The 20,942-nt window shown below is 40.4% G+C and overlaps 1 protein-coding gene across 1 annotated transcript; it reads left to right on the top strand.

Moving 5' to 3' along the window:
* The first annotated feature begins 792 nt into the window (after positions 1 to 792).
* On the top strand, positions 793 to 20,040 carry TRAM1 (translocation associated membrane protein 1). The gene is made up of 11 exons (XM_069854233.1): positions 793 to 1,006; positions 4,609 to 4,672; positions 5,250 to 5,371; positions 5,574 to 5,690; positions 6,537 to 6,595; positions 6,978 to 7,062; positions 8,742 to 8,812; positions 8,902 to 9,006; positions 9,593 to 9,736; positions 10,716 to 10,876; positions 13,801 to 20,040. Exons 1-11 carry the CDS (start codon positions 884 to 886, stop codon positions 13,872 to 13,874), a joined length of 1,125 nt encoding a protein of 374 aa, XP_069710334.1. The 5' UTR covers positions 793 to 883; the 3' UTR covers positions 13,875 to 20,040.
* Positions 20,041 to 20,942: the final 902 nt, after the last annotated feature.

Here is a 20,942-nt window from a genome sequence, read left to right as displayed (position 1 = left end):
TGTATATTGTGCACACTCAATTCTGGCAAGGCAAAGCTGTATCAAATAGCTGCATCTTAAACTCTTACCCTGGCACCGAAAGCTATTCTGACAGTGGGAGGCGGGGGTGGGGGGAAAAGGGAGGAGAGGGAGGGAGAGGGGAGAAGGGGAGGAGAGGGAGGGAGAGGGGAGAAGGGGAGGAGAGGGAGGGAGAGGGGAGAAGGGGAGGGGAGGGAGGGAGAGGGGAGAAGGGGAGGAGAGGGAGGGAGAGGGGAGAAGGGGAGGGGAGGGAGGGAGAGGGGAGAAGGGGAGGGGAGGGAGGGAGAGGGGAGAAGGGGAGGGGAGGGGGGAGGGAGGAGGAGGGGAGGGGGGGAGGGAGGAGAAGGGGGGAGGGAGGGGAAGGGGGGGAGAGGGAGGGAGAGGGAGGGAGAGGGAGGGAGAGGGGAGAAGGGGGGAAGAGAGGGGAAAGGGGGAGAAGGGGGGAAGGGGGGAGGGGGGAAGGGAGAGGGGAGAAAGGGGGGAGAGGGGGGGAAGGGGGGGAGGGAGAGGGGAGAAAGGGGGAGAGAGAGGGGGAAGGGGGGAGAGGGAGGGAGGGGAGAGGGGAGAAAGGGGGGAGAGAGAGGGGGAAGGGGGGAGAGGGAGGGAGGGAGAGGGGAGAAAGGGGGGAGAGAGAGAGAAAAAGGGAAAGAGGAAGGGAGGAAAAAAGGGAGGGAGAGACGAAAAAGAGGGAGGAAAAAAAAGGGAGGGAGGCGTCCGCCGGCCGTCGGGGGCGCTGCGGGGCGGGGAAGCGGCTGCGCGCCCGCCTCCTCCCCCTCCGCCTCCTCCCCCTCCGCCTCTTCCTGGCCGCGGCGAGAGGAGCCGCGCTGGCAGCGGGGAGGCGGCGGCGCGCAGCTCCCTGCCCGCCATGGCGATCCGCAAGAAGAGCAACAAGAACCCGCCGGTGCTGAGCCACGAGTTCATCGTGCAGAACCACGCGGACATCGTGTCCTGCATGGCCATGGTCTTCCTGCTGGGGCTCATGTTCGAGGTGAGGAGGCGAACGGGGGGCGTTTCGCGCCTCCCGCCCCCCACTGCCGCCCGCGCGGGAGGAAAGGAGCCGCCCCCCCCCCCCCCCCATTTTTCTCCACAGGCCCGGGGAGCGGCGCGATCGCCTCGGGGAGCGCCCGGACCCCGATCCCGCTCGTCGCCGGCGAGGGGAGGCCGTGCCCCCCCCCATCCCCCGCGAGGGGCCGGCGCGCTTCCTCCCGAGGAGGAGGAGCTCCTGCGGGCGGCGGGGTTACGTGGCAGTCGGCGGCTGGGGCCGGGGGTGGCGGCGGCCGCGCTGCGGCGGCCGAGGGAGGCCCGGCCGCTCGCCCGCGCTTTGTGTGCGCGGCTCGAGAGTGGGGACGTGGGCAGCGACCGCAGCGCTGCGGGGCGGGATCCCCGACCCGCCACCCGTACGCTCACAACACCCCCCTCCGCACACACACCCCTACACCCCCTTCCACACACACCCACCCCCCTCCACACCCCTGTCTCTCCCTCCACACACCCTCCAGCACACACACACACCCCCCCACACCCTTCTCCACGCACACCCCCGCCATCCGCACACCCACCCCCCCCGCACAACCCCCTCCATGCACACACCCCCCATCCACAACCCCATCTCCCCCTCCACACCCCCCCCACGCCCCACCCTCTCCACACGCGCACCCCCCCACCACACACTCACCCCCTCTCCGCACACACCCTGCCTCCACACCCCATCTCCCCGTCCACAACCCCCCCCACACCCCTTTGCACACACACACACCCTCCTCCGCACACACTCCCCACTCTGTGCACACCCAGCCCCTCTGCCTCCCGACACACATGTCCTCCATGCAACCCCCTGCCAAACACACGCTCCTCCCCCCATGCACCATCCCCCCTCCACATGCACACACGCACACACATATATCCTTCCGTACACACTGCTCCCCACACTCGCAGCTTCCACACACCATTCACCCCGCTACCCACACACACCTGTCCCACCACGCACACCCTTCCGTGTGCACATAACCCCCTGCCACACACACCCCCTCACCAAACCTGCCTTCTTCCCCCTACAGGCCCTCCCTGTGCACCCAGCCCCCCTCCGCCACCATGCACACACACACATGCACTCACCCTCTCCATGCACATGCACCCGTTTTTCCCATACATGCACATCCGCTCACAGAGCCTGGGGCTAAGCCTCCTGAGACTCCAAGCAGTCTGAGGAACCCACAGGGTTCCACCTGGGTGCCTCAGCTGGTGCCGGAATTACCCCCACCGCCTCCTCCTCCTGCCCTGATGGAAATGGGGCCACGTTTGACAGCAGCTGAGGGGAGCTCTGGCTTCTGCCTTGGGCCTGGCCGAAGGTCGGCCTACTCCTGGCCCTGCTGCTCGGTTTTGCTGAGTGGCCAGGTGCTCTTATTAAGCTCTCATGTTGGGTGTAGATGATCTAAAACATGCCTTTTGGGTCTTTTCTCAGTTACCTTCAGAGAGAAACGAATAAGTAGTTTACATGTGTGACTTACAAAACACTCTCAGTGGTGTCCCCTCGAAGTAAGACAGTTCCATTTTTGTTGGCTAAATGTTTCTGGCTTTTTGGTATTTCAGCCGTTCATTTGGAGTTGTGGGCCTTTTTACTTTGCGCATCATTTTCAGAGCAGTTTTATCCAGCTGTTGATACTGTTGAGCACTAGAAGCTGGTGGAGTTAAGAGAAAAAAAATACTGTGTGTGGAAGGAAAAAACAGGGCAGACCAAGAAAGCCATTATGTTATGGTTTACTATCAAAAGTCACCACGACAGCCCTTATATGCTGGTTTTCTGGGGATTGAGGTTAAAGAGGTAGGCTTGAACCATTAACTTTTATGTCTACTTTTGACTTGCTGTATTTACAGTATTACTGGTAGGATTGGAAGTTTTGGGGTGAATCAGGTGTGCTGAAGTCTTTTGTTTCCAGTTTTTTTCATCTAAGGTGTTTTCTACCCCAGCACAGAGTGGCCATATGCCCTCTTGGTGCAGATGTGGCACAGCTGAAAAGATGGTTGCCATTTTTTAAATGCTTTGATATTGGTCGTGGAAATCACGTGCTGTGTTTAATGTTGGTATGGTAAGGCATTTATACTGCCTTGCTCATGCAGCTGAGTTAGGACTGTGAGTAGCTGACAAACCTTCAAAGGGCAGTTCAGAATTGACTAACATTTTGAGTAGTTCTCTGAAGGCTCCCTGGATGAATAGGGAGCCCTAGGCAAACTCACTAATTCAGGCAAACTGGTTGGATTCCCTCAAGTTACGTGGAGTGAACGGTCCACTGGGTATTCGGGTATTCAGGGATTCCTAGAAAATCTAAGGCTTGTTTATTTATTTTTAAACTAACACTTTGTAAATCTCAATTCTTGTGAATGATAATAAATGCTGGTAGTAACCTAGTCATTATCTTCAGATACTTGTAGTATCGTTCCAGGATTCATAAAGGTGGGTTTTTTTGTTGGTCCTGTAAGTGCAACAAGGATGTTAGGTTTTTACAGCAATGAGAAATGATCAGGTTATAAATACTGTAAAATGTTATTTTTCCCTCTCTGCTAAGACATGTTGATTCATGTTGAGATTCAACAAAGATATGGTAAAAGTTGCAAGTTAATTTATTGTTATTGACAGATAAGAACTTGTGCTCCTGCTTATTTATTTGGAGTTTTATAGTATCACCACATTCCATGCCCTCCACTCTGCCCCCCCCAACAAAAAAAAAAAAGCTTTTAGAACAAACTTTTCCCTCCCCCCTCATCTTCTGTTGATTCTGCTTTTTCTCACTGTCCATCATAAAGGGGTCCATCACTACTGCTAAATTTCATTTCTTTTATTTTACACTTGACAGAGGATCCCTAGGGTCAAAAGGATGCTAATTGTATTGAGTTGGTATGAAGGTGGCCTGAGATCATTCTCCATTCTTTATGCCTCTTCTCCTCTCCTGTCCACATTTTCTGAATCACCCACGTGTTTATGGACGTGATATTGACCTTCAAATTTTGTCAAATTAAAAAAAAAGTAGTTTTAAATGAACTTTATTCTCAGCCATTGCTGCATGCATTGTGGTCTAGGGCTTACATGATTTTGTACTTTCTGTTTATGTAATGCTACAGCATGGACTGGAGGAGGGCTTGCAGCATATGTTTTTGTTCTAATGTCATAGAAAAACCCATTTGTAAGTAGCATTTTTGAGGACATTTCATTCAGGAGATTAAATATGAGATCACACGCTACATTCTGCCTTAGGTGGGAGATTTAGGCTGGACATTAGGAAAAAATTCTTCACAGAAAGGGTCATTGGGCACTGGAACAGGCTGCCCAGGGAGGTGGTTGATTCACCTTCCCTGGAGGTGTTAAAGGCACGGGTGGACGAGGTGCTGAGGGGCATGGTTTAGTGTTTGATAGGAATGGTTGGACTCGATGATCCAGTGGGTCTCTTCCAACCTGGTTATTCTATGATTCTATGATGTGAGTTGATCAGTTTTATGGGAGGGGGCATATGTGCTTGGGAAGGGTGTTAGAAACTGTGGGGAAATGTTTTCAGCTTAATATGATTTATTTCAGTAGAGCTTTTTTTTCTCTTTCAGATCACAGCAAAAACATCGGTTATTTTTGTTACACTTCAGTATAATGTTACCATTCCTGCCACAGGTATGTATATTGCAGGAGGTTAGTTATAGGGCAGTATATTCAGATGTTGTTAATATGCTGTGCTTTATAGGCTGAGGGTAAGTAAATTTGTCAGTTGGAGTAGAGAAGACACAATATTCAAGGACTTCACTTTATTTTTAGTAAAACTTCATTTTAATTAATTAGGTTAGGGATGATATTTGTGTTCTGCTGGGTTCAGCATTGATACTGAAACACCATCTAACTGGTAGATCACATTAATTCTTACTCTGTTTTTTCAAGTGACAATCTTTACTAGTCAAAGTAGCATGATAGTTTAATATGATTTTATAGTCCCCTTACAATGCATTTGGGTAAGCTTCCTAAGTGCACTTAAGTTTTCATTTTTATAGTGCATCTTTCCAGAATCAAATTAAGTTTGTGATGTGATATAGAAGATGAATGTAAAAAGTCTAGTGACCGAGTTCATGGATGGCAGTTTAATTTGACTTCTGTTTGTTCAGCTGACTACAAACTGCTTCTGTCTGAAAGGTTTCACTTTCAGAAACAAACTTATTGGCCATTAGGTGCCTAACAGTTATTTCTGTTTGTCTTTTAGAAGAACAATCTGCAGAAACAATCTCTTTCTATTACTATGGCATCAAAGACTTGGCTACAATTTTCTTCTACATGCTTGTAGCAATAATCGTGCATGCTATAATTCAGGAGTACGTACTGGATGTAAGTAAAGGTTATTAATTCCTTGCATCAAGATAATTGCCAGATTTTAATTAGCCTTTAACACTTTTAACTTAAAAGTAAACTTTTGCATTAAAGCTTTTAAGTCTTAAAGCAAGCATTGAAACTTTTAGATGCTCATTTTAGTTAACAGGCAAATGTTAAGTACCTATGGGACATAAATAACAGTGAACTTTCATTTCAGAAAATTAACAGGAAAATGCACTTTTCAAAAACAAAGCATAGCAAGTTCAATGAGTCTGGGCAACTTAGTGCATTCTACCTTTTCTCCTGTGTTTGGGGAACAAGTATTCTTGTCTCTGTAAGTATGCTTTCTCTTCTCTTTGTATTATGAGATTTTTAAAAGTTCACTTATGATGATAAAGAAGTTTTTGGATTATTTTCCTGGTTTTAGCTGGTTTTAATATTAAAGTGGGAACAAGCTTAGAGATTCTGTGTAGGTGGTAGTCGTAACTGTGTATAAAAGTCCAATAGTGTTACTGTTGCTCAGTCTGGGATGATTTGCTGTCAACTGAATGTAAAACTTTTAAACTGTGTTATGGTGCTTCATTCTCTGTAGTTTTTCCTGTGTTGGCTTATTAGTGTGAAATGAATGTTAAAAAAGAGTCATACGTAGCATTTTGGCAGCCTAGGGAATGGGTGTATAGACAGATTGCAGTAGACTCAGGTGAGTGTGTATGTATATGAGCTTAGTTTTAAGAAAGGGGAATAGTGTTGTTGGTTTTTTTTTTCTTAACATAATGATTCCTGAAAAAAAGTTTCCTGCTCTTAGTCAAGCTCAAAGCTTGTTAGTGATTTACAGAGGAAGATTTGTGGCTGTAGTGATGCTGAAATAACCTGCATCTCATACCTTGAATGAGCGATTGGTTTGTTTGGTATTTTTCTAAGCCAATACAGCTTTCTTTTGGGGACTTGGAGGTTGGTTGTGGTTTTTTGGTTTTGTGGGAGTGTTCTATTGTTTTTTGGTTTGTTTGTTTTTTTTTAAAGGAAGTCTCTTCATCTGCAGCTTTTACTTGTACATGTAGATGTGTGCATGTTTGAATGTATATCTGCATGTGTACATAAATATATATGTACATTATTTCTGACTAGTAAGTAGCACATTTGAGGGTTTATTGGGGTTTTCTGTTTGTTTTTTTCTTTTTAGGAGAACTATATATCAGATCCAACCTCTCTGTGGAGAGACTATCCGCACACTCTGATTCCGTAAGGCGTCTTCTTTAGAGGATTGTTGGGGAAATAGGAGGGTGTTTTCAACTTGGAGTGTCACATACTGTCTGATTAGAATAGGTAGCCTGTAAGACTATATTAGTCACTAATGTATTTTTGCTTGTATTTACAGAGGAACTTGAGTCACTATCAGTTTGTAGCATACCAAGTTCTCTTTCTGTATTATTGAAAGAATTATGAGTTGCAGGCTTTATTTATCTTAGTGATTTTGGTTTTACTTTTGAGTTGGTTGTCAGGAATGATCTATTATTTTCTTTCTTTAGAGACAGTGATTAAATGTGTTCGTTAGAAAGCTTCTGAAATGTCCTAAGTTCATTGATAAAAAGTAATATTCTTTAATTCTTGCTGTATTGCACAGGTTTCAAATGAAGTTTTTCTACATCTTACAGTTGGCTTACTGGTTTCATGCTTTTCCGGAATTATACTTCCAGAAAACTAAAAAAGTAAGTTCAAAATGTAAATCAAAGGAACTTGGACTTCTATATTTCCACGGTAATGTGTTCTTATTTGTGTTATACACTTTTCCTGATGGAATCTTGGGTACCAGTATGTCCATATGAGGTAGGGATTTTTTGCTTTCAGTTAAATCCTGTGTTTCTAAATGCAGTAATATTACTATATATCAGTTGTGTAAATAAAGATTGACAAGTATTTCTCATCTACTAAACCAATTTTCTTGTCAGCTTCTTTTTTTATTTTGTTTCTTGTAATTAGTAGTCTGAATAGTCTTGCTGAAATCAGAATTGCTTTATGAATCATGATACAGGTGTAGAACATAAGCAGTGAATAATTTCATGATCCAAGGAATATTAAATTCTAGGATTTTATTTAAATATGGTTGTTGTCAGCAGAAGTTCTGGTTAGTTACATGTTGAGATTTTTTTGGTGCTCAATTTCTAACAGCATTCTTTTTCCCCTAAGAGTTTTCTCTGCTGGGGTCTCAGAACACCGATTTTTCTGTAGATGTTTTGGGGTTTTTTAGCATACATTTTGCTTTCCTGAACCAATTTTAGTAATCTCTTTGCATGTTTCTGCTCAGGCTCATTTTGCATATGCAGCTTCCTTTTAAAACTTTTCTGTTTTAAGCTCTTCAACGTGGCTTCAACAAGGGTAAGTCAGGCTTGACTAATTAGTGGCCTTCTACAGTGGAGTGAATGCATCAGTAGATGAGAGAAGGGCTACTAATGTCATCTACCTAAACAGTTAAGGCTTTTTATATGATCCCCACTAACATTCCTTCCTCTAAACTGAAGAGAGATGGATTTGGTGGATGGACTGATAGATGGCCTTTTTTAAAAAGAGATAATATGTATACAAGATAAAGCTGAAGCTACTTGCTTCAAGTTTAGGGAGTCTTTCCAAAAAGTAGGAATTCTTAAGCACAACTGAATGTGCTCTGCATACCACTCCAAGACGGATTTTTATTGTGATCTAGCATCCTTTAGCGATTCTTCTGTCCACAGATGGCACCTTCTACTTTCTGTGCTGTGTTTCTATACTTAAATTTGTGTTGTTTTCTCATTATTTTGTCTCCATGAAGTGCTGAATTTAATGGGGCTGGGTAAAACCTAACTTGAAGTGTCACTGTGTGGCTTAGTTAACATTAATTGCCAGCAACAGTGTGCCGGAACCTTGTATGATCTTGAATTTTTTAAAGAGCTGTCAATGCTTGGGAACCTTTTCATTTTGGTTCATAGACTGTTACTTTGTTTCTGTACTAATCTGGCAGAATCTGATGGGCAGCAAACATGCAGAACTGTAGGAAGTTCTCTGATGATACAGTAATGCCAAATAAGTAGTGTAATAGCTCGTAGAAATTCACCATAGTCACGTGAAATAAAACCGGGCCCTTTTAAAAAGCATCTTATTGATGTTTGATGAGTCTTCTCACAATAGCATACATGTAAGGTAACTTACTGCTTACTTACCAGTATTATTAGGTATGTGTGGAATTAGATTATCTGGGCTGAGTAATGCAGTGCCAGAACAGGCCACATTAAGGCAGCTGATAAACTTGACAAGAATTTCCAAGATTAGGGAGTAGTTAGTAATAATATAGAATGTCGTACAATAACATATAACATCATGTATAATGCACAATTACTTTTTTTCTTCCTAATAGGAAGATATCTTTCGCCAGATTGTCTATATTGGACTTTATCTCTTTCATATCGCTGGAGCCTATCTCTTGAAGTAAGTCAACTGTAAATTTTTGCTGGCTTTGTTCTCTGTCTTAAACATCTAATAAAATGTCTGATTGTTTGTTTTATTTGTTTTGATAGTCTGACCCATCTTGGACTTGTTCTTCTAGTATTGCATTACTTCGTTGAATTTCTTTTCCACATATCTCGTCTTTTCTACTTCAGTGATGAAAGATACCAGAAAGGGTGAGTAGTCTTTATCTTCTATGTTCACGTAACTTCCATCTCAAAGCTTTGACTAACCAGAAACCAAAGATATGAGGAAGTTCACACAGTGTTTCCGTAGAGGCCACAGTTCTCCAAACTGATTTTAGTGTTTATATCTCTAAAACAACTAATTTTTACTTTATTTGCCTATTTAAGTAAATGTTCGTAGTGGTATAAAATGAAATAAAGTCTTACGCTATGCACTAGTATTTATAAAAAAGTTTTGTAGAGAAAGAGACAGTGTAGGTTGCTAATACAGCCACTTCTATAGGAACTAATAATGTGCTTATGACTTAATTGTAGTGGAAAGCACTTTCCATTGAGTTGAAGTTAGTTTACTGAACACACTTTGGTTTGTTACAAAAAAAAGATTGTGAGGCAGGGCTTTTCTTTTTGTCTTCTATGAATACTAGAAATACAAAACTAGTTTAGGATGGTGCAAAATAATTACTTTAGGTAAGTTCTTAAATTTCAAATGAATTCACATGGTAAGGAGTAAACATTTGCATTGTTAGTACTTCTGAACAGACAATTAATTAAGTGTTTTTGGTGTTTCTCTTTGTAGATTTTCACTCTGGGCAGTTCTTTTTGTTTTGGCAAGGCTTCTCACCTTGATTCTCTCAGTCCTCACTTTTGGCTTTGGACTGGCAAGAGCAGAAGATCAGCAGCTGAATTTCAGTAGTGGAAACTTTAATATCCTGGCTGTTAGGTATAGTAAACTTCCCATGATTCTTAAGCATGAGCTGTAAACCTCTGTTAAATATAGAATATAAATGGTGTAATTTATTTATGCTGGTAGTGCTAAGAATTCCGAATGTTTAGGTGTTTTCCGGCAACTGATGGGATCAACAGGAATAACTTATGTAGCAAACTTGTAAGGCACAGTGAAATGAATTGTAAAATTTACAGTCTACAGCTGAGAAATCTGTAACTGGTTACCTGTTGGGGTTTTTTTTCAGAAGAAAACAGAATTAAAAGGGATATCCAATCACAGAGATTAGTTTCAAATGTTTCGAATGTTTTAGAGTTAGTGAATTGAATTCTAGGTAAAATTGCAGTGAGTGTATCTGTAGAGGTCAGGGCATTATACCCAGAGCATCTTCAGTCCTGGTTGAAGATTCCTATCTCTGCCTTTATTATGGCTCCTTTTGCTGCTATGTTTTGCAAGTTGTTCAGCCAACCACCTGGCTTTTTATGAGCTAAATCCAGAAAAGGAAGTTATTAAAACACTGACGATATCAGCATTACTCTGCAGAATTGATGCTCCGAACTGAAAGACTCATTTAAACCATTTTCATCTGTTACTGCTTGTACCTTGAGAGTAATACTGAGAAAGCAGGAAAGAAATCTAATACTTCCCAGTTCTGATGGAGAGGCAGAGTTTGTTCTCACTGTATATCTAGTTTTGTTAAGCTGTGCTAAGCTCAGTTGGCCTGAGCAAGCTAACTCTTGCGTGGCTTAGAAAAATGCATGTTACTGGGGGGATAGAAGTAAAAAAAAAATCCCAAACAAAACTGAATTTTTACAAATTTGTGTTATCTGGAAGGAATCGCTCTTAAGGTGTTTGAGGAACCTGAGTAAAAAGGCTGTTTATGACATACAACAAACAATCTGAGGTGATGTTCTATTTTCCTTTTCTATTTGAATAGTAACTTGATGATAAACATTTGCCTGTGTTTTGTTTCTAGAATCAGTGCGCTGGCCTCCATCTGCATGGCTCAGGCATTTATGATGTGGAAGTTCATTAATTTCCAGCTTCGGAGGTGGAGAGAACATTCTTCTTCTCAGACACAGTCAGTGAAAAAGAAGTTCGTAACAGCTAAAGGAAAGAACACCAGAAAAGAAAGAGGTTTGTATATTCAGTTTTTCTATTGCCTTGACTTTTCAAAAACAACTTTATGTAATGAAGAGCCTTTTTAATACAATTGCTGAGTAAACATTAACTTGCTAGTGAAATGACTCAGGTATGGAAACAGCATTGGTGAATATCGTTGTGGGGTTTTCTGTGTTAAAAAAATCACTATATATTAATTGTTTGTTTTTTCTGTGCTAATTGACTAAATGAAGGAATTGCCGTTTCTTTAGTTAGTGCAGAATGAGGTTTTTAGTACATCCTGCTTGTTTTACTTGAGAAAAATGTGTCATGCTTATGTTTTCTTCCCTTATAAAAAGAGACCAGATGTATCTTTAGGTCTGTTCTCATAGGTAATTACTTCAGAAGTTATTATTGTAGTGAATTTCAAGCTTGTTGTTCATTGGACCTGAATTCTGAGGGTTTAGGGCAAGGAAATGGTTTGTTCCATCCCGTAAATAGGCTTATGCTGGACTGCTTTTACTAAATACAGAATTAAGTCAGCGTGGTCCTTTGCTAGCAATCGTGTATTGCAAACCTGTTCTCCTTCTTTGGTATATTGAATGTAATGTGTGAAGACCATGTGCACTGAGAACTGAGATTTGTGGTCAGACATTAATTCAGTGATATTTTTTTTTCTTCAGTTTCTTTTATAAAAAACACATGCTTTAGAATATTTCTGCACTCTCTTTTGATGATTTGTAATTATTATCACCTGGCTTTTGTATGGTGTTGGGGGTTTTTGTCAGAAAATCCAGTTAGACTTTTTTAATTGAGTGAAGATAGTTTCCTGCGTAGGTGTCGTACTTAATCAGAGCTTTATGTTCATTGCATCTTACTCGTTTTTGTGTAATTAATTTAAATCTATTATGACAAATATTTTTAAAACATAAATTTCAGTGTCATGTAAATCAGTGAGTCAAAGATGTAGTAGCTTTTAAAAATCTCTTAAACTATTTCATTCATTTAATTTGGTGAATTTGCTGGTTTTCACCAAACTTCAGTGGAGGCTTACAAGTGGGAAATGAATAGTGAAAGAGTTAGTTAATTGGAATTGTGGTTTATTTCACAAAACAACAGAGCTGTTCTTGTCTTAAGATGTAAAATTCGCCAGTCTTTATTATAAATGGAAAGGAAACAGCTTTAAAATCTGAAAGGCTAGTATTGTTTCAGGTTCTTCTGTTTTGAAGATTCTTGTAACATTTGTTTAGAACACTTGCAAAGGGTGTAGCGATACAGTGGTTTTGGAAGAGTAATATATGCAATTAAGCTGTTTAAAACAGCCTTTTTCTTTTTTTTTCCTTTTTTTCTTTTCTGGGGGGGGCAGTTATGGATGGATGGATTTTTGGGAGCGAAGGCACTATAAAATGTGTTACTTTTAAACTATGCTGTAAGTAAGAAATGGCAGTAGAAAAACGCAGCTGGTGATGTAGGTCGGGACCCAGGTACATGCTGATGCTTGTTCTTTGGTTTACTTTCATTTGTTTTTACTTGCCTGATTAAGAATATATCATTTCAGTTAGCTGGCTTAAGTCTGGCTCATTGTTTAGAAGCTTCTCAATTTAAGAATAACACAAACCTTTTGAAAAGTATCCAAAGAACAGCCTACGTAGGCTTTAATTAGTGGTGTAATTTATTCAGTGTATCTGGTTGTTAGCTTTTACTCTTCCTGGTATCTGATTGGGCCTGTGTCTCCTCTCCTTCTTGTGTATGTTTCTGATTGGGTTTTTTAGTTCTTTGTCTGCAAAAATGGGAGCATTTGGGTGTCGTGGGGGAGAGAGGGAGATCAACAGTTGTTTTTGTGGATTGGCAGTAGTCTGTGGTGACCTGCAACACATCTGCAGATGGAAAATAATAATTTAACCAGGTATTTGTTTTAAGGAAACCTGCAGGAAACCAGCGGTTCCTTGAAGTCAGAATAGTACTACAAGTTGGAGCAGACATATTAAGCAGCAAGCATTTTAGCTGGCTATGTACTCTGCTGTCCAGATCTGATATAGAAACATAGTCACTGTTAGGCAACATCTAACTTCCTTGGGTTGTGGTGACACTGTATAAAGAGGATGTGTTTAATTCACAGTGGTATCATGTTGCACCATTTCACTGTTTTAAGTTGTGTACATTATATTATAAATCCACAGATTGTGGGTCATTATTCTAGGGCAGACTTCTATCAAATTGTCACTGTGCTTCTTGAACAGATTAAAGCTCTTGAGATCTTTAAGTTGTCCTGGAAGTGGGATTGAAGTAGAGAATTGCAGCTGGTTACATGTTCTTACTTCATATTCATAGATAGGTGCTTGGTCTTCTGCTTTAACTCTTTCCATGTACACATACTCATCTCAAATCTAATTAATGTTTTACTTCTGTCAATCTTATCTATGTAAATATCTTCATCAGAACATAAATTAATTCTTTGTGTTCAAGTATATACTTTAAAAAGTGTGTGTGTGTGTGTATAAAGATTTCCTATATACTTGAAAAGCTTGTATGGTTAAGTTGAAGAAGTGTAGAATTAAAATATTAAATAGGTGGGATAACAATAAAGAAGTATACCAGGGAACCGTGTATATACTGTGTGCCTCCAGAATTTCAGGACAGTCTCAGTTGCAGGTTGAATATTTAACTTTTTAAGAGAAAACCTTCTGAAATGCAGCTGCTGGTCTTGATTTTCAGTCTAGATGTATATAATGCACACAATTCATTGTCTGTGTCAAGAAACTGGGCTTCATCATAGTAAACTTGAAATTTTGCACTTAGTAAAGAAGTCATTATACTGCTGCATTATGAATGATAATGATAAGGTTTAACAAAGATACTTCAGAAGATAAGTTAAAAGACTGTATAGGACCTACAAAATTATTACAAAGTAGAAAGGGTCTCATTGTATTTGAAAAAATATTTTCTTCTTTTTTTTCTAGAAAATGGAGTAAATGGAACAGTGACCTCAAATGGAGCAGACTCGCCTCGTAGCAGGAAGGATAAATCCTCGTAAAACTGGGTTTTATTAAGTTAATTGACTAATGTCCCCAAAGAATCTGCTTTTTACATGGATGGCCCTGCAGCACTAGAAATGTTATGGATTAAAGAAAATACAACTCATGTTTTTTGATTATTGCTGTTGTTTTGAAAAACTTTTTTTAAAAGCCATTTTGACTATGGAAAAAGGTTTATCTGTCTTCAAATATTGGAGGGGTGCAACACTTTTTAGATAACATTGACACTTTTTTAAACATTTATTGTGACAAAATAACTTCACTTAATGAAGATCACTGTTACAATGTATTCTTTCCTTCCAGTTTTTGTAATCTTGGTGATATATACCCTTCTACCAACTTGAGTTTTCCAAGTTCTTCAAGAAGTATTACAAAATTGAAGTAAGAACTTAGTATGCATTTTCAGATACTCTGGCTTTTCAGTTAATTACCATGATTCAAATTTACAGTTCAAAATGGGATTCTAAGACCACACCAATGAACGTCTTTATTTTGTAGTTATTAGCTACACAGTGTCTGCTCGAGGAATTGCCACATATCATTAAACCAAAACTGAAACAATTGGAAATGTTGCAGAGTCTTATTGTTTGTTGGTTAGAAATCTCTTGCAAGAAACAAAAAATGTTTTTGAGATAAAGCTTTAGCACTTGAAATTTAGAAGCGAGCATCTGTGGTCATAGAAAGAGTTGATTTGAGTAGCACATGTTAACTGCCGTCTGTGCTTTTAAAGTGTACATGTCTTGGAGAATTAGTGTGTTTTGGGCCTTCTTTGAAAACTTATGTGTCTGATTTTGAAAGGGTGGAGGTTCTTGCAACGTGTTGTGATTGTTTTAGGAGGCATTTAATGCTCCATGAAGAGGGAATGTGTTGGATAAATGGATCAAGTCATGAGAAACATTCCTTTATTCTAACTGCCTTGCTTTGTTTCACCTCTATTAGAAAATAGTTTGATTTCTCCTATATATATTTTTATGAAAAATATTTAAAAGCTACAACTTCGTAAAATTTATTGATTGTGCCCTTTGCTACAGCTGGAAAAATCTTAATTTAAGATTTTTTTCCATTATCTGTCTTTCATAATTGTATTAAATGTGAAACTTTGTCCAGTTAATTTTCCAGTTTAATAGGCAGTTAATGTTTCCTCTGTACCCTTTTGTAATGGGTATAGTTCAACCCGTTTCACATGAGAGGATGAGTTAGAGATTTAATTCAGTCTTATGAAGTTGCTAAATTAGTCTTCCAAGTTAACCCAAGTATTGGACTGCTTATTGATTGAGAGGAGTAATTATGAGCAATCAAGCTGATAAATAAATAGTTTTAATTAAAAGCTGTCGTTATAGTGGAGTTTATACCAAACAAAACAATAAATCTGCATTCTGTATCTTCTACAGTTCAGTTGCTATATGGAATAAACGTTTCTATTACAAAGTCTTGACTACAAGTAACTACCCATTCTTCAAACGCTTAGTGCTATTTAGACTTACTGCAGTATGATTAATTTTCAGTCACAGTTCCTGAGTACTTGCTTCACAGCTCCTGAAGTGGACTTGACAGACTTGAGAGTTACTTGCTGAACGTGAGTCTCCTGGGGCAGCACTCCCTGTAATATTCCCAGTCTGCTTCAGTGGAAGTAGCTGTGCCATGTCTTGATTTTAAGAAATAAGACTCAAGTGGTGAAAGTGAATCTGTCTCATCTGACCATGAAACTGGAAAATCTGAACTCAGAATATTTTGAGGGAATAGTGTACGTATATACTCCCTGCACAACATCGTGTTTCATGTCTGTTGCTTTACCTTCATAGATTCTGTGTGCCTTGCTCTCAAGTTGTACCTTAGGCTGAAAGGGGCAAAATTTTCCAGTTTCTAGTCTGGTACATTGACTCTTAAATCAGTTTGCTTGCGATATCTGGTTGTCCTGAGGCTGTCAAAGTGATGAAGGTTGGAGGAACAAATTAGGAAGGGAGTGATTGAGTACTTCTCAAGATCTTTAAGACTTAATGGAGTCTGGGGGTTGTAATAGTTTTTTCCCTAAGGCAAACTGTTCCTTGTAAACCTCATTGTTTGACATAGGAGTTTTGAAATGTAAACTTCAGGTTCATTTCTAAAAACTTCAAAAGAGTGTATTATTGGCTGTTAATTCTGATGTTGCTTTTTGTCTCCTTTTGGCCTTATGGACATTCTTGGCCTTTCAACTTTGAAAAAAGCACTTTTCCACGATGACTTAATCTTCATCCTTGCCTTATAGGAGTTGTTGTTTTCTGCCAAGTCATAGTGGGTAATTTCAGTTGGTCTAGAATTTGGATAGAGTATTGAAAGCCAGTTTCTTTTGTCTCTTGTGTCATAACTAAAAATACATGTTTTATTATTTTGGATGAGGCAAAAGCAATAAATTCTAATTTTCTACCTTGGGGTGGAAACCCCTGTGGACTTAGAAGATTTTCAGACTTCTATTTCCAGTTTGATATTACTTGTTTTGGCACAAGATTATTGTTTTCTTGGATAACTAATTTTGAATTGCTTAAAACTGTTTTTCGAATGTTACTGCATTTTGGCTCTTTCTTTGTAATCTGGGATTCATAAGCTCGGAGAAGATTAGTTGTCTAATCATGTTTTCTTAATTATGGAATCAGGAAAATTAGAAATGGAAATGACTGAAGAGCTCGTTATTGTATTTCTATGTATTTTCTATGTTTAATAAAATAATTTTTGTTTAGGCCATGGTAATTTACCTTGGTCAATTACCAGGTCCCACAGAGAGGAGGCTTAGTCCATGTAGATAGATTTGAATTGAGTAATTCACATAAACTGTGGGTAAGGCTTGTTGGATTTGGGTTATGTCTTAAACCTCCTCTTTCCTGCCCTATCTAGTCAGAACTTTCCAAGACTTAGACCAGATGATTTCAAACCTTCCCCCAAACACATATGTATGTTTGGTTTGCATGCCAGGAACTACTATCAAAACAAGTACTTTACTAAGTAATTATTAACTTCAAAGTACAAACAAGGAATGCAGAGCAGCTGAAATTAATTTTCCAAGCTTTTGCTTTTATCTGGACACTTTTTCCTCTTGATTAGTTGCAAAGATTGATTTATCCTGTGTGAATTATTCATGAATGGGGCTTTTCAGAAATACTGCTTTTCGCATGATCCCATGCACAAACTTAGGAAGGATCAGGGGATTTGCCATGCAGAGGAAAGGCATGAGCTGTTTCTGTTGATGTTAGAGTATGCTGAAACTAAACTAAGTATGTTGGGATAATGCATTTGGAAAATCAGTAGCTATTGGTAAGAAGTTGATAATTTTCCTAAATATTCTTGTATTTGAAAATTTTAGTTGTGTTAATTACCTAGAATTGTAATAAGCAGCGTGGTACTTCAGTACAAGTAATCGGATTTCTGTAAAAATGGTTAATGCACGTTAGAAGTCCTCTTGCTCTTTGCAGATTTCTGACTAACTGCACTTGAGGTGATTTTGTAGGTCGCAAAACTCGATATTAAAGGGAAGGGAGTGTTTTCGTGCTCGTGATAAATTGAAAGTAATGTAGGTCACTGCTAAAAGTGTCCCTTACCTTGGTTAGCACAAACCGTTTTGGTTGCATGGTGAGCTAGATGATGGAGCTGCTGTGGCAGAAAACCGGCTTGTTTGCTTAGTTGTGTTTTCACTGGACTAGTTGCCTCATACTAATCCTGGAGGTACTCAAGTATTTATATATAAGCAAGAAGCAAAGATGCAGGGGAAAGCTTAATTGACCTCTAAGGCAGCTACTCCTTTCACTTGCACGTTTGGTTGAAAATCACACTAGATGACAGTAGGAGTTGGGCGATCTCATTGAAGGACTTCCAGTTATCAGTACCAGAAGGGATCCGGTGTGTCTTGTTGCTCCTACATGCCAAATTGTTTTACGTGTTATTGGCTTTTTGTCAGATATTGTGGGTGAAAGGGAGATACTAGATATGCTATAATGAAATACATTTTATCTGTTACAGTTTTGGCGTTTCCAAGCAGTGCAAGGTGATACTGGTGGTGTAGAAATAGGAACTCTGAAAATGTGGTTTTCCTTGGATTAGAAAAACAAGATTACTTACATTAACAGCCAGGAAACTACAGCATTTTTGGTATGGGGTTTTTGGTTTTAATCTCCATGTGAACACTTTATATGCTGAAGTAGCTTTTCCAGAGAACTTGGAAAGAATCGCACTGCATGCCTGTCTAGATATGAGGGGGGAAGATCAGTTTCTCTCCTTTTGTTTTCCTGTTTTCAAGAAGTTCACCAGCTGATTCCTAGGTCATACTTGGGTTTGGTTCCATTTATGACTCAGCTGTTTGGAGCTGTGTTCTAGGAGATCTAGAGACTGGCAGCTTCAATAGGCTCCCTATGCAGTGTTGGTCATCGCTATCCTAATTGTTCTCTGTAGAAAATGTCAGCATTGAAGGAACATGAACATGAAGTAGAGGCAATCGTGGTATTTATAACGTTTACAGGCCAATGAAAGCCTGCGTGCGGAGATTCTGCATTCCAGGGGGCTGTGGTTTGATGCCTGGAGGCTGTAGTAGTACTTGTCTTGGTATGCAAATACTTGAATTACTACTTGTGCAGGGTATAACAATGTCCCACAAAATTAATACTTGTGGGAAATTTAGGACGTCTGTTTAAAAAGAATAAGGCTTCAAAGGACTGACATCAGTTACCTGTTCATTGTGTTTGAATTTCTTACATTGTTAGTTGTGGATTATCTTTAGAGAACTGGATTCACCAATGCTTGGGTTCTTATTTATACTGTAGGTTGTTGTGGTGGATGTGTGGTGGGTATCCCCTCTTATTACTCCCTAAGCTATTCTATCTAGGATCTGATAAGTTTAGTTCTGTACACATTAGGGAATTTGGCATGCTCCTCAGAACTAAAATAGATCTGGATCAGACGTGCAAGAAATAAGCGCATCAATATGCTGGGTGATATCAGAACCCACTTCATGGGAACTGAAACTCTTCAGGATGTATATGTTACGGTACAACTTGCATTGCAATCTAGTGTTTGAATATAGCACATACCCAGATAGCAAGTGCCTTTCTGTCAGTGAAATGGAACTGCTGTTGGCTTCCACAACAGTCAGTTTCCCTTCTGTAAATGATGGGTGAGGAGTGCTGGGCTGCAGCTGCAGTAGGTTTCTTTCTGCCTTTTAGAGAAGTTCTTTTGATGTTGATAATACAAAAGGCAATGACTATTATATCAGGTTTAAGAAAAATAAAACATGCTACCTAGTTTTGAATCCAGTGCACCTGCTCTTGATCTCTTTCTGTCCTGTCACTTTTATTTTAGGTTTCTGCAAATATTTTACTTTTATCCAGCTCAAAGATGGCAAATCTGTGACGTGTGTGCCAGAAATGACAACTCCCTTTTCTTTTTGTGTTTGAAAGTTTTTGCAGAACCAGAGCAGCTGAAGTACAGCTTCATAATTTGATAACTTTTCAGTATTCGTTCTTTCTCCTTATTTATTGTGGTCAACATTAAGTCAGGCATGCAGAACAACACAGTTGTCACTTATTCATTCCAAGCACAAGAGTGTTAGGAAATTGGATATACTGAAGTGAAAAAATCTATTAGTAAGTCTTGACTGGTTTGGCAGAAATTGGTATTCCTGGATGGTTTTGTTTTTTATATTGCAGATCACTGTCCTTTCCTTTCTCATTTAGGAAACTGGGCACTTAAGATCTCTGAATCTCTAGACTGTAGATGCTGTGTACAACTTGACAAATTATGGTCTAGAACTTGAGCTTTGTGTCTTCTTATGTCAGTTATAAATGTTGAAGAATGTATCTTGCGTTGTAATTATCTGATAAAAATCCAGCCCATGGTGATAAGAATACTGTAATGGGGTAGGAATTTCAACTCTTGAACTCCAGACTAGAAGCCAAGCCAAGACTATCCTGTGTTCTCATGCAGGTGATTCCTCCTCTTTGTTTCTTGATTAATCAATATCTTTGTTTCATTTATTTAGATTGTAAGTTCTTTGTGGCAAGGGTTGTCTATTTTGTGTGTGTGTGTGTGCGCGGGTGTGTGTACCCAGGACAATTAGGCCTGGAGCCCCAGTCTGTGGAAGCTGTAATAAACAATCACCTTGTTATTGTTTTCCTCGATATCATAATAAAGAGTATCAAATTAAAACTGTGCTTGAATAGTCTGTTACAAAAATTGAAGCATGTAAATTGCATGTGGCCTTGCTTGCAGGACAGCAGCATCAGTAGCAGGGAGATACTGGTCAGAGACAAATACAGCATTCGCTTTGGGGGTATTCACTCAAACCAATGAACACAGAGCCAGGAAATCTTCTTAGAATCGTAGAATGGTTTTAGTTGGAAGGGACCTTAAAGATCATCTAGTTCCAACGCCCCTGCCATGGGCAGGGACATCCCACCAGACCAGGCTGCCCAAGGCCCCATTCAGCCTGGCCTTGAACATCTCTAGGGATGGGGCAGCCACAGCTTCCCTGGGCAACTTGCTCCAGTGCCTCACCACTCTCATAGTAAAGAAATTCTTCCTTATGTCTAGTCTAAATCTGCCCCTCTCCAGTTTATACCATTGCCCCTAGTCATGTCACTACAAGCCTTTAAACAGTCTCTCCCCAGCTTTCCTGTAGGTCCCCTTCAGGTACTGGAAGGTCGCTATAAGGTCTCCTCCGAGCCTTCTCCAGGCGGAACAACCCCAACTCTCTCGGCCTGTCCTCGTCTGGGAGGGGCTCCAGCCCTCAGATCATCTTTGTAGCCCTTCTCTGGACCCGTTCCAACAGCTGTTCTTAGGCTGAAGAGCACTGTCTTGTAACTCTGGCTGGAGCTGGAGCTCACACAAAACTATTGGGAATTCTGAGTGTCTCACCTTCTATCAACTTGAGAAATCACAGTGGCTCTCTTGCCTAGGTGGGTCTTGTTTGCTGTAGTGGTTGTGCCCTGTTTTGTTCCTTCATGTAGTGCTTTCCAGCTTCTAAGGGAAACCATGACAAACTTGGACAATACCAAAAACCGCACTGGGCAGTGTCCTGTGTGGACTGGGAGTTTGGTATTCAGATTCAA

Source organism: Phaenicophaeus curvirostris, chromosome 3 (assembly GCF_032191515.1).
Source record: "Phaenicophaeus curvirostris isolate KB17595 chromosome 3, BPBGC_Pcur_1.0, whole genome shotgun sequence".
In the NCBI taxonomy this organism is placed as follows: Eukaryota; Metazoa; Chordata; class Aves; order Cuculiformes; family Cuculidae; genus Phaenicophaeus; species Phaenicophaeus curvirostris.
Note: the sequence above shows the minus strand (reverse complement) of the source record. Positions and strands in the feature narration are given on the sequence as shown.

Coding starts and splice junctions, on each gene's coding strand:
- TRAM1 (XM_069854233.1), top strand. CDS start 884: ATGGCGATCCGCAAGAAGAGCAACAAGAACCCGCCGGTGCTGAGCCAC. Junction 5,372..5,573: donor TTCAGGAGTACGTACTGGAT/GTAAGTAAAGGT, acceptor CTTTCATTTCAG/AAAATTAACAGGAAAATGCA. Junction 8,813..8,901: donor GCTGGAGCCTATCTCTTGAA/GTAAGTCAACTG, acceptor TTGTTTTGATAG/TCTGACCCATCTTGGACTTG.